At 49.8% G+C, this 13,848-nt stretch overlaps 1 protein-coding gene across 2 annotated transcripts; it reads left to right on the top strand.

The window, feature by feature from the left end:
- On the top strand, positions 1-11,740 carry LOC102382870 (cryptochrome-1-like). Of its 2 annotated transcripts, none has more exons than XM_006021354.3 (12): positions 1-374; positions 584-736; positions 1,687-1,929; positions 2,391-2,585; positions 2,728-2,846; positions 3,162-3,316; positions 3,970-4,110; positions 4,884-5,051; positions 5,779-5,919; positions 9,072-9,223; positions 9,752-9,981; positions 10,464-11,740. In XM_006021354.3, exons 3-12 carry the CDS (start codon positions 1,715-1,717, stop codon positions 10,538-10,540), a joined length of 1,593 nt encoding a protein of 530 aa, XP_006021416.1. In that variant the 5' UTR covers positions 1-374; positions 584-736; positions 1,687-1,714; the 3' UTR covers positions 10,541-11,740. The 2 variants fall into 2 exon arrangements, with proteins under 2 accessions (XP_006021416.1, XP_025057054.1); XM_025201269.1 differs by having other exon boundaries at positions 1,691-1,929.
- The last annotated feature ends 2,108 nt before the right edge of the window (positions 11,741-13,848 follow it).

Here is a 13,848-nt window from a genome sequence, read left to right on the forward strand (position 1 = left end):
TGAGCCCAGCCACGGCCCCGAGCCAGCCGCGCGATAGGAGCGACCCGAGTGTTTCCCCAGGAGCAAAAATCCTCGTCCCCGCGCCGAGCTCCGCATCCCCGAGGGCGGCTGCGGCCCAGGGCAGGCGCTTCCCCCCAAGCACTGTCCTAGTCACGGGGGTTTCCCCGTCGCTCTGCCGGTCACGAAGAAAAAAGGGAAGACGAAGGGGTTCCTCTGCCCTGCTCTGTGTTGGGGACATGTCTGTGGGAGCCCCGTCCAAGAGCTGCGCCTTGTCACTTTTTTTCACACTGAGACAAACGTGCGCTGGGATTTTCAGCCACGTGCCAGATCTCCGGGGTGGCTGAATAGTGATCCTGCAGCTCCCTGCTTTTAAGGTGAGAGCTTGAACCACCCCTCTGTCCCGCACCGAAGCATCTGATTTACACTGCCAGGCGCGGTTCCTTCCCATCGGTGAATCAGCCCAGTGCTGAGAGGAAGAGGCAAGCTCAGTGCTTTGCCCTTCCCTGGTTGTGTGACTGCAGACCGCAGGCCCTGCGTGGGTGGAGACAGCAGCTGGTTTTGTAACCTCTCCTCCCCCAACCAGCCTCGGGGTTCCCCCTCGCCACAGCCAGTGTCTCTGCAGACAGTTTGAGCCGGCACCAAGAGGAGCGGCAGGACAGGCTCCTGGGGCCTTGGAGTGTGCTTTGAAGGGAGCTTTGTGCATCAAGAAGCCCCACAGGAGAAACAGCTGGATCAGGTGAGAAAATGCGGACCTAGATCAGTGTGAAGGGGCAGTGCAGTGGGCCATGAGCATGCCTAGGTTTTCTCCTGGGTGGGAGGGGATCTAGCTGTGTGCACTGAAGGGACAATTTGCATTACGGAGGAAATTGCATAGAGGGGTTCTCCTTTTCCTTTAATAGTGTTTTAAAGCTTCCCCTTGTGGTTTGCAACTTGCCCTCCAAGTGCTGTCTAGGAAGGTTTGGAGAGGTTGTTCATTTACTCCTTAATTACAGCACATGGCAAAGAGGATCTGTATGGTACTTTTTGGCTCTTCTGTTAGTTTAGTCTGCGGCTTTTTGAATCAGGGTAGTAGCCAGAGGCCCCTGAGATAAGGTCAGGATATGTTCCTTAATTTCTTTTTTAATCTGCTCAAGTTAAAGTTAGGAAACCACATGCTCTCTGTCCCACAGCTTTATCCCAATCTTGTTCTGGGAAAGTTGGGTACTGGGCTGTGGACTGGGAGGTCACTGGAAATCCAGCCCAGACCGGTGGCAACTGACAGCTGCTAATGGTTAACAGCTGCTGGGTGATTTCTCTCTGGTTTCTTGTGGAGAGTTACCAAAAAAAGTGGCATTGCCTGGCTCACCAGAATGGGGTTTCAGTGATGGGCAGGATGATGCTCTCTCCTAGTCCTAGAGACTTTTACTTCCTTTTCCCTGCTGAGGCATGCTAGGAGGGGAGAGGAGGGATGAGATTTATATTGTTTCAGTTAGTTGGTAGATCAAAAATGTTCGTTTCCACGGCTGCCAGTCTAACATCTTCCAACAACTCCTTTCTACAGGCGTGGACAACGTACACAGGGTAGTTTCCTGCAGGGCAAGTGTTGAGAGCATGTGTGGTCCTGTTAGGCTTGGGGGTTGCATATGTTGTTCCCAAGGGTCTAAGCTCCATTTGTGTTGTCTCCCCCCACTTGGCCACTGTCCTAAGGCAGGAAGTGTGACAAGCTGAACTCGGAATGAAGCACAGCTGCATCCACTGGTTCCGCAAGGGGCTGCGTCTGCACGATAACCCTGCCTTGTTGGCAGCAATGAAAGACTGCAGTGAGCTATATCCCATCTTCATCCTTGACCCCTGGTTCCCAAAGAACATGCAGGTCAGTGTCAACCGTTGGAGGTTTCTGGTTGAGTCGCTGAAGGATTTGGATGAGAGCCTGAAGAAACTGAAATCAAGGCAAGTACAAATTGAGCAGGTGTCAATGCAGGCAAGCTGTCCTCAGGCTGGTTCAGGAGTGAAACATGGAAATACCTTAGGCTTGATTTTTGCAAGCCTCTCCTGCAGGACTCTCAGCGCATTCAGAGAGAGCTGCGGGCTTACAAGCCTTGGCCTGATACATGCTGGAATTATGCTTCATTGGATCAGAAGCCAGAGCAATAGCCTAGAACCAGAGGCACCCACTGATCTCTCAGCAAGGTGCCTGAGGGGTCCCTTAATACCTCAGGAAAGAGTTACTGTGGAGATGCAGGTCCCAGCTTGCAATATGCCCTCTCACTTGGGAGTGCCCTGGTCAGCCCTGGGGGCAATATGGGTCCCAACATGCAGTTTCCTCTCCTGACTTGGGCCAAGCCTGAGTTTCTGTGCTGAGCCTTTCCCCAGCCTCTGGCTGACTGCAGGTGCTGACCATGTCTCTACAGGCTGTTTGTGGTGCGTGGCCATCCAGCAGAGGTGTTCCCGGGCCTTTTTAAAGCATGGAAGGTGACACGGCTGACATTTGAGGTAGATACAGAGCCCTACTCCAAGCAGCGTGATGCAGAGGTAGTGAGACTGGCAGCTGCACATGGTGTCCAGGTTATCCAGAAAGTGTCCCACACCTTGTACGACACTGACAGGTTGGTACCAGGGATGGGGACCCTGCCAGGTTCGTTCACTTCTGCACATTAAAGTTGCTTAAGCCATAAGAAGATGAAGGTGTAGGCGCTCTTTGCCTTGTAGTCTTGCCCCTGGTAATGGAAAACCCTTTGTTTTCCACAGGGTAATTGCTGAGAACAATGGCAAAGTGCCTCTGACCTATAGACAGCTGCAAGCTGTGCTGGCTGGGCTGGGACCCCCAAAGCAGCCTGTGCTAGCTCCCACTCTGGAGACCATGAAGGGTGAGTATGGGGCAAATCCTTCTGTTAATATGATAGTTTTCTGTTAGAGATTCCAGGACTGGGTCTGCAGACTTCTGGGATTGTTAAATTCCCCCAAATCCTCCTTGTGTGCCCAGCAGACAAGGAGTCACTTTCCTTTCCTTTCCTAGCTCTTGGTGTTGTGAGGCTGGCTTCCACCCCAGAGGTGGCTGCATTTCGGTGCTTGTGTTAGGAATTTAGTTCTGTAAGGCATTTTTGAGATTCTTTACAGCTGAAGGGGCTAGAGGAATGTACAGTATATTTCAGAACAGCAGCACTGACTGCATGTTTCCCCAGATTGCTGTACTCCCGGCAGAGACAACCGTGATCCAAAGTATGAGATCCCTACGCTGGAGGAGCTGGGACAGGACCCGAAGGAAGCAGGTCCTTGTCTCTACCCAGGGGGGGAATCTGAGGCACTTTCCAGGCTGGATTTTCACATGAAGAGGATGGTAGGTGCCCAGCATTGATCCTGTCTCTCCCTCTGCTTCCTCCAGGGAAGAGCTGACACTGATTTACTGAGTTATAAAGCAAAAAGTGTCACAGAACATCTTGGGATTGCACGCAACTTTGCACTTGGGTTACCTGGACTTTGGCAGGAGTAGCACTGAGGGACCAAAACAGTGCAAGTATTTCCCATAAAACTACATTTGAAGGGAAAGTTTATACTTTAATCCCTAGTTTACTCCCATGGCCTTATGGCTGAGAGCAAGCGAAACTCAGGGGCATCTGAATCCCAGGCCTCTGGACTTGGGCCTGCACGTAGGATGCCTGCCAAAGGATTTGGAAACATCTGAAGCCCCAGGTAGGGTGGAGGATGTTTGGTGGTAGTAGGGCCATGCATGGTTCTTGACTGACTCATGGATTTTAAATTGATTTGGCTGATTTGGCTTGGAACATGAAAAATTCTCTTTAAAAAAAAAAAAAAAGTTTATGCTTTAATAAATCATCTTTCCTAGGTGCAATAAGTTTTGTCAGAAACTCCCAGCCAGCTCCTGGGGAGGAAAAGACATTCAGTCCTTCTCCCTTTTCCTCAGACAAAGAGCCCCTGCTTTGCACAGCTGAGCTTTAGCTTCCTCTCACCTCCTTGTCTTTCTTTTCTCAGACCTGGGTGTGTAACTTTAAGAAGCCTGACACGGAGCCCAACACCCTCAGCCCAAGCACCACCGTGCTCAGCCCTTACGTTAAGTTTGGCTGCTTGTCAGTGCGAACCTTCTGGTGGAAGCTGACTGAGATCTACAGAGGGGTAAGGCAGCGGCCCACTCAACTTGGTAGTTCTTTTATTAGGTGGTAGCTCTTTGCTGTCTGGTGCAGTGACATTAAACTACTGGAGCAGGCAGGTATGAGGTGGATGTAATAGTGTTCCTAATCAGTGAATTGTGCTCTGCAGGGACTGCTGAAGCTTCTGGGGCACGGGGCTTTTGGAATAATTTCTACTGCTCTCAATGAGTTAAATTATCTGCATGCCTTGATCAGAGAGGAGGCTGTCTTTGACCCAAAGGACATAGAGCTTGTATGGCAGTAGGACCTACTCAGCAAAACAGTACTTGGGTGAGATGAATAATGCAGCGAGTTAGAATTAGCTCTGAGCATTGGGGGCCTGGGCTTGCACCCTCAGATTGCAAGAGAGCCTTGTCCTAATCTGAGTTTGTCCATATTTCCAAAGGACTTCACAGTTTGGTGTTATGGGTAACTTCTGGTCAAGAGAGTCCAGGCCTGGAACAGCAGGGTATATCATGGATCAGGATTAAGGTGCTTTGACTGAGTCACATGGGGGTATCCCATAACTGGAGTAATAGGAGGGTTGCCAGTCAAGGCTGCAGTGCTTTGGCTACTCTGTTTTTGTGTGAGAAGTTTGGAAAACCCCTCCCTGGATTATGCCCAGCTCTAGCCAGTCCTATTTCAGAGGTCTCACAGAATCCAGTGAATGGGCACAGCAAGGCCCGGAAGCCAATAGCAGTAAGCCGAGATCCCTTTCCAGGGCAACCTTCTTTAATGTTCTTGTGTTCATTCTTGCAGAAGAAACACTCCTCCCCACCAGTTTCTTTGCACGGGCAACTGCTGTGGCGGGAGTTCTTCTACACAGCAGGGGCTGGGATCCCCAACTTCAACAGGATGGAGGGAAACCCCATCTGTGTGCAGGTGGACTGGGATGACAACCCGGAGTATGTCAAGGCATGGAAGGAGGTACTCAATCTTGCCAGTGTGGGCCAGACACTAAAATACTCCAATGACAGCAGCTTGATCTTCGCTGTAGTGCCTTTTGGCTAGGTACTCCAAAGGCCCTGCTCCTACTCTAACTGATGGAGAATTCAGGGACAAGGCCAAAGGCAATAGAGGTTGTGCGGACTAGATGGAACACCTGGGAGTCAAGGCCCAGGATTTCTGATGTTTTGCTGGAAGAACTGCAGCAAGCTTCATCAGTTCCTAATATGCATTCACTGAAAGCTGCAGCCACATATTAAAACTGGCTGATTTATATTAGGCTTTGTGCTCAGAGGCCAAATACATCTGGAGGTGTCTGCAGTTCTCCCAGGAATCATTCTGACCCACAATATCTTGTGCTTGTCTTTAAAGGACAGCTGTTTAGTACAAGGACTTATTTTATACAGTGTGACGAGTCTGTGTTCTGAAGATGGATACAGTTACGAGAGGAAATCATACTGGTCTGGGAATCCAGGTCTTAGCCCAAGCCTGGTCCTTCAATGTCAAAAGCTCAGCACCTGCCATGTCAACTAGCAGAGAGCCCCATGATTAACAAAAGTTATATGGTCTTTATCAGTCTGGGCCTGAGCTCTGGGGGCAGCCTCCCATAGCCTGAGTGAGGTGCTCTTGGCCTTGCTGGAGCTGCCCTGTAAGTACCTGGCTGGGTCAGTCTGCTGGGGGTTAATCTCAAGTTCTGTTTCTTTGGCAGGGCCGGACGGGCTACCCCTTCATTGATGCCATCATGACCCAGCTGCGCACTGAAGGCTGGATCCATCACTTGGCCCGGCATGCTGTGGCCTGCTTCCTGACACGAGGAGACCTCTGGGTGTCCTGGGAGGAGGGACAAAAGGTTAGCAGCTTTTGTCTGCTGTTAACTCATGGCACTGTGGTCCCACTGTGAGCGGGGAACTGCGTAGGTCTTGTCAGGGGTTGCTTAACAAAATCACTACGGGCAAGGGATGCTCCGGCAGTTGCCAGTGATACTGTCTGTGGCTGGCTTTGAATGGGAGAGAAGCCAGAGACTGCTGAGAGCTTCAGTGGCTTCTTATCCAGTTAGAAACCAAACCTCTTCAGAGTAGTTGGTGAGGGTTTGAGGCTTTAGCCTGCCTGGACCTCTGGGCCCACACAGCAAGCCGGGTATAGGGAATAGCTCCCCACACTATAGTGCAAGGGAATGGCACCTGCCTGTTCCAGTGGCCCCTACTTCGCCTGCACTCTGAAGTGGCTGTTCCCTAACTACAGTAATAGGGCACCCATATCAGTGGTATTTTATATCACTTACAGGGCTGTCTTTACTCTTCCAAAGCTGAGGCATCTTTTCCCAGTCCCTGGAGTTTCTTGTAGTTTCAGAGAGAAGCTAATCTGAAGGCAATTCCTGGCTGCATTTGCTGGCCTATGTCAGTAGGAAAGGAATTTCCTGCTTTCATAGAATCCTAGAATTGTAGAGAAGTAGGGCTGGACCGGACCTCCAGAGATGCGGGACCTCCAGGGGCCAGCAATGTTTTTGGGCAGAGTGCCAAAATACTCACAACATTGACTTCTAAGATGCTGGCATGCCGAGGCAGACAGCCAAGAAGCCACGAGGGGCCTAATCCTTGTTGGGGCAGCCCAGCCCCGGCCCCTTCTCCAAGGCATGAGTACCAAGCAAAATGCCTTCTCATGACACTCTTTGGCACATGTACCCGGGAATGCCTAACTCTGATCTAGTCTAACCCCCTGCCTGAGCCAGGATCATCCCTATCCAAACCATCCTATACAAGCCATCATGTAAACTCTGCACAAGACTACCCTCAACTCTGATGCAACACAGACCTAACATCCTAACCTGCCACTGTTAAAGCAGGGAACCATAGCAGCCAGCATCTTGCTTCTATGAAATGTTGTCAATATATGTCCAAGAGATCCCAGGTAGAAGGCCATGCCCCACGCTACAGAGGAAGGCAAAACCCTCTACAGTCCATACCAATCTGACCATGGGTTAACATTTCTTCCTGCCCCCAAATCTGGTGATCAGTCTGACCCTGAGTGGAAGGGCAAGACCCTCCAGCCAGGAACCTCTGGCTTGGTTCCCAGCAGGAGCATTGGCATGCCCCAGTCAGTCCCCCGCTTTGGCTGTAGCCAACACCCAGTGCCTTTGGTGAGGCTTAAAAACACCCTGATGCACGTAACAGAAAAGGGGGGTGGGGAGTGGGGACAACCAGCAAGGCTTAGAAGCTATGGGAAATACCCATAGCAGAACACAGGCATAGCTATGCCTAGATCATCACCAACCTTTTCTGGAACCTCCAGTGAGGGAGAGTCCACAGCTACCCTAGAGAGTCTATTCTGCTACCTTACTGCTCTAACACTGAAAAAGTTTTCCCAGATGTCCAATCTAAACTTACTTTGTTGCAGCTTCCAGCCTGTGAGCTGCAGCAAGAGAGAAAAGGTGCTTTCCCTCTTCTTTATGGCAGCACTTCAAGTATTTGAAGACTGCTATCATGCCCCCCTTAAGCACCTTTTTGACAAGCTGATCATACCTAGCTCCTTCAACCTCTCTTCATATGACTTGCCTTCTAAGCCCTTGATCATCTTTGTTGCCTGGCTCTAGACCCTCTCTAACTTCTCCATGTGTGTTTTTTTTGTTTTTGTTTTTTTTAATGTGGAGCCTAGAACTGTACACAGTACTCCAAATGAGGCCTAACCAATGCCAAGTAGAGAGGAGTATCACCTCCCATGTCTTGCACCTAATGCTTCTATTGATGCAGTCCAAAACTGCATTCACATTTTGTGTGGCTGCATCACACTGTAGACTCATTGAATCTGTGATCTATAAAGACTCCCAAGTCCTTTTCCATCAAGCTGCCATCCAGCCAGGTGTCCCCCATTTTATATTTATGTTTTTGATCATTCTTCCCAAGGTATAGCAGTTCGCATTTGTCCACATGGAACTTCATTCTGTTAACTCTAGCCTAATCTTCCAATCTGTTGAGATCCTTCTGAATTGCACTTGCATCATCCAAGATGTTCACAATCCTTTCCAGTTTTGTGTTGTCTGCAAACTTGCTCAAGAAGCTTTCTATGCCCGCATCCACTGTTCAATCACTAATAAACATGCTGAACAGCACTGGGCCCAGGACAGGCCCCTGTGGGGCTCCACTCGGAACCTCCTGCCATTCTGACATGGACCTGTTAATCATTACCCTTTGCTTGCGGCCATTGAGCCCGTTATCTATCCACCTTGTAGGAGTTTCATCTAGTTCACATTTCTCCAATTGGTTTGCCAGAAGGTTGTGAGGAACTTTGTCAAAAGCCTTGCTGAAGTCCAGATACACTGTATCCATTTCCTTCATCCAAGTAGTTACTTTGTCAAAGGAGATCAGATTTGCTTGATGTAATTTGCTTTTCATAAATCCATGCTGGCTGCTTGTGATTGGCTTTTCGTCTTCCAGAGGTTTGCAAATGGCCTTCCTTAGGATATACTCCAGTCACTTCCCAGGTATTGAGGTGAGGGGAACTAGTCTGTAGTTCCTCAGGTCCCCCTTTTTGCCTTATTTTTTTAAAGAGGGGCACTTTGTTGTCTCTTTTCCAGTCCTCTGGTACCTGGCCCATCTCCCACAACTTCATGAAGAACATTGCTAAGGGCTCTAAGCTCTCCTCTGCCAGTTCTTCCATCCTTCTGGGGATGAAGGAACTGGCAGAGCCTGCTGGCTTGATTTCATCAAGACCTCTCTTACTGTCTTGTTCCTGTCCTCCCTTCTCTGCCTGCCTACTGCAGGGCATGGACAGCAAGACCAGCCTGCAGGCTGACAGCAGTGACTTCCTAGGGACCTGCTGCCTGAGGGTAACACCTCTCCCCTGCTTTGGTGCCCACAGCCCAACAACTATGGGCTAAGGTCATGTTTAGGCTGGTAACCAGTGGAGCCCAGGGTAAAGGGGAGTGGTGTGCTTTCGGGTGTGGGGGAGGTACGGAGACTTTTGGCCTCTAGCCCTTTCCCACTCCCTCCACGCTTCCCATTTCAGGTCTTTGAGGAGCTGCTGCTGGATGCTGACTGGTCCCTGAATGCTGGCAACTGGCAGTGGCTGTCGGCAAGTGCCTTTTTCCACCAGTTCTTTCGTGTCTACTCACCTGTTGCCTTCGGCAAGAAGACGGACAAGAGCGGAGCGTATATTAAGTAGGTTTAAGCAGAGGCCAGGTCTGAGCCCAGCCTGCCCTGGGAGAGATGTCGGTATTTGCTGAAGCCTGTGAGTACTTGCTCAGTGGTGTTTGGCTGGAACACCCATTGCAAAGGGTTCACGGGACTCTGTCCATCCAAAGGAACTAGTGATGGAAGAGGATGCTTGCTCCTCTCGGCTCTTGGTCTCAGGCTAACTCAGCTTGGTGGTGATCGCTAGTCACCGCCAATCAATAGCTCTTGGGTAGCCTCAGCATTTGGGAACTTTTGTCTTTTTTTTTTAGCTGCTGTGGTCAGATTGCCTCCTGGCTGGCAAGTGAGGGGCTAAAAAGTGGGTGGATCAAGGGGACTGTCCACCACCAGGCCTCCTTGTGAGGTTGGGTCATACAGTATTGAAAGCAGCTGCTGTAGTTGCTGATCCTACCCTGTGGGTCCACTAGGTCTGTCAGGAGACCACTGTATTCCCATGTTGGCTTGTTTCTTGTGTGGTTGCTGATTCCTTTTCCCTGGGGCTTGGTTGTTGCACAGGAAATACCTCCCCATCCTCAGGAAGTTCCCTGCTGAGTACATCTATGAGCCCTGGAAGGCACCAAGAAGCATGCAGGAGCAGGCAGGCTGCATCATTGGCAGAGACTACCCCAGACCTATCGTGGAGCATGAAGCTCTGAGCAAGAGGAACATCATGCGCATGAAGGCAGCATATGCCCAGCGGTCACACAGCAAAGCTGCCCAGGTGGAGAAAGAGAGTACCAAGAAAGGTAATCATGCTCCCACTGAGCTATTTTGGAGCCTGGGGTATCTAAGGTTGATGCATGAAATGCAAGGGGATGGGAAGCAGGGACAACTCTGCCTGGGTGGAGCAGTGTAGCTTGGTTGAGACAGTATCAGCCTGTGACAAGGAAGCCCTAAGATTTATTAACCTTGCTTCACTCTGCCCTTGGGGAGGGACACATCAAGTTAGTCACAGCCCTGCACTGGGCCCAGGTTCCCCAGAGATACCTGCCTACTCTGTGAAGTGCTTTGAGACAGGAATGAAAAGCGCCCTTAAAAATCAATGTCATTACATTACTGCATGGCTCTTCCTACCAGCTGAGGGGTGCCAGACCTTTCTGAGCCACCCATGCTCTGAATCACTCTATCCACAGGACTTGGTGCACAAGTGCAGTGTCTGTGAGTGGGGAAGGTAGGACACTCCTGCCCTCCTCAGTCAAATCACCTGGCTGCTCTCCTCTCTCATTAGGTGGCAAACGGAAGCTGCCGGCTGGTCCCTCTGTGGTTGAACTGCTGACAAAGAAACCAAAGGCCAAAAGCAGCTGAATCCTTCAGTGCAGGTCAGATCTTAACCCAGTGGCCCTGCTCCTTCTGGGCCTGAAGGCAGGAGTGTCAGCTGCCATGCATGACTCAAACATCATAAGACCCCGTTTATATCCCAGCTGGCTGTGTAACAGGGTCTTGGGGGTTGTTCTGACCCAGATTGCCTAAATTCAAGGGAGCTGCTGTAGTTTTTTAGTACCAGCTATGCCATTGGCTTGGGAAGTATACTAAATTTCTTTCTTCAGCCCTTCAGGCTGGCATTTCTCATGCTGCTTCTTAGCCAAACATATGGTGTGTTTGAAACCCCAGGGAAACACTGGATCAGTCTGAGAAATGAGTGCTGTGCAATGGATTTACTGTCCCAGGATGCTGACGGGGGGGGGGGCGGGGGAGGAGGAGAGTGTGACTGTCCCCATTTTAAACGCAGCAGGCTGAGACCTAGGGAATGGTGGGCAGGTTTCCAATGGAAGCTGTTGTGTGCTCCCAGACTTGTCCAGATCACTGTGGCAGATTTGGAAAGCGAGCCTAGCCCTTTAGTGAAGCACCAGCCCCACATACCCTCCTCCCTCTATGCTGATCCATTGTCCCATGAGCCCTGACCCACATTTAAAACCTGGCTTTTAAAAAATTACTTTTTTCCTCCTTGAAAGTCTCTTGGAGGAAGTAACATAACAAATATGCACAGACTCATCTGGTATGAGACATGCCTCTGGCTCTTGCATTATGAGCCCAAATATACAGCCAGCTTTCAGGGAGCAGAGAAGCAATTTTTATTTATGAGCAAATAAAAAGACCTGCATGTTTCTGAAGGCCCCTGCCCCGGGAAGTGGTGCTGATGATCATAGTCATATCCCTTGTAAGGTCAGGAGGAATCAGACTCTGGGGCTGCCTTGTACTGATCTTGCAATGCTGCTTGCTCATTGTCACCCACATCCCCTAGAACCTGTTTCACCTGTTCATTCCTTGCTTAATTCCATCATCACCTGGATACATCCTCCCTTGAAAATTTGTACCCAAAACTGCAGTGGGTCATATTTGGGGATACTTTCCAGACATGCAGGTATCCCCCAAATTGGGCTGGCTACCATCATGCTTGGTCTCCATCAGCAGCTAATGATAAACTATACTAATTTTTATAATTTTTTGTTTTTACAAAATGTATTCTGTATAAAATGTTTTAGTAGTCTGATCTAATCAATAAATGAGCAGTTTGTTTATACTTGGCTCTTGTGAAGGGAAAATGATACCCTGAATCATGCAGAGAACCAAGGAGGCTGGAGGAATTAGAGCTTGCTTGCTGTTTAAAATAGAGACCACTGGGGGTTGCTTCAGGTCAGAAGCTAACAATAGGGCCTTTCTGTATCTCTCTCTCCAGACTTAACGTTCTTTTCCATGTTTTTCTGCCTTAGGCAATAAACCTGTTTGGGATTTTTATCTTAATTAAGGGATAAGCACAGGTGGTTGCCATCAGCAGATATTCTCATATGGAGACTGCAGACCTACTTCTTGCAAACTCAAGGAACCCATAAAATTCCCAGAATCTTCCTCCATTGAACCGTCAGGGTGTTGGTGAGACCAAGTCTTGTTCAAAGCAGTAGTGTCTCCCGTGAACAAGATCCAGCCAGAACCCTGATATGCAGCAGCACCCCGTTCTCCCACCCATTCTCATTAAAAAGCTAGGCGACTGTGGTATTGATGCCTACACAGTCAGATGGGTCCCAAATTGGCTGAGGGGCCACACTCAGTGAGTGGTGGTGGATGGGTCATATTCGACCTGGAGGGATGTGAGCAGTGGAGTCCCCCAGGGCTCAGTCCTTGGGCTGCACTGTTCAATTTCTTTATTAGCAACTTGGATGAGGGGGTTAAAAGCACTGTTTAAATTCACGGATGACACCAAGATCTGGGGCGAGGTGGGAATGCCAGAAGGGAGGGACAGGATACAGCTGGACCTGGACAGGTTACAGGGGTGGGCAAATGAAAATAGGATGGGATTCAATACTGACAAGTGCAGGGTACTGCACTGGGGCAGTAAGAACCAGCAGCATACCTATAGGCTGGGGAACTCTCTTCTCGAAAGCACAGTGGCAGAAAGAGGTCTTGGAGTCATTATCGATTCCAAGATGAACATGGGTCACCAATGCGAGGACAGTCAGTAGGGCTAACCGCACATTGTCATGCATCCACAGATGCATCACAAGCAGGGCCAAGGTGGTGATCCTCCCCCTCCATGCGACACTGGTCAGGCTGCAGTTGGAGTACTGCGTCCAGTTCTGGGCGCCACACTTCAAGAGGGATGTGGACAACATGGAGAGGATCCAAAGGAGGGCCATTCGTATGATCTGGGGACAGCAGGGCAGACCCTATGAGGAGAGGCTACAGGACCTGAACCTGTTCAGCCTTCACAAGAGAAGGCTGAGAGGGGACCTGGTAGCTGACTATAAACTTACTGGGGGGACCAGCAGGGAATGAGAGAGACCTTGTTCCCCCAAGTGCCTCCCAGAGTAACAAGGAATAACAGCCCTAAATTGTTGGAGAGTAGGTTCAGACTAGACATTAGAAGGCACTACTTCACAGTTGGGGTGGCTAGGATCTGGAACCAACTTCCAAGTTGGCTGGCTTCTACCTTGGGGGTCTTTAAGAGGAGGCTTGACAATTACTTAGCTGGGGTCATTTGAGCCTGATTTTCTCTCCTGCCTAGGGCAAGGTCCCTTCCAACCCTACACCTATGAATAATGGGGAGAGGGCCTGGGATCACCCCAAGGCAAGACCAGGACTCATCACAAACACCCTGGGAAGTCCTGGGAGAGGTTTTAAGGACCAAAATATTGGGACCAAACTGATCTCTGTTTCTTCATTATGTTTGTTTGTAACATCCCTAGATTTTGATGTCCTGATGATGTTCAGGATCACCTTTACAGCTGGTGCTATAACATCTCAAATAGCATACTACTTACACTGTGTTAGACAGGTGACTTGTTTTCATGTGTGCTGGCCCATGGCCAAAAACACTGGCTTTTATATGGCCTCTCAGGCTTATTTCAGTTTTCTCTGCTCCTCCTACCTTGCACAGCTGAGCATAACTTGCCCATGGCAGGGGAACAGACTTGATGATTTTGCAGGTCCCTTCTGGTCCTTCAGTTCTATGATTTTATGATTCTGTAACACAACTGGGAGATGCAAAAAGCTGGCTGATGGCTGGATGTGGCTGTGGTGTGCCGGATGATGCAAAGCATCCCTCTTTAAAGTATAGCTCCTAAAAAACAGCTCCCATCTCCCCCTCCACCCCACAATCATCCCCAGTGTGGCCAGCC

This window comes from Alligator sinensis, unplaced genomic scaffold (assembly GCF_000455745.1).
Source record: "Alligator sinensis unplaced genomic scaffold, ASM45574v1 scaffold760_1, whole genome shotgun sequence".
NCBI lineage: Eukaryota > Metazoa > Chordata > Crocodylia > Alligatoridae > Alligator > Alligator sinensis.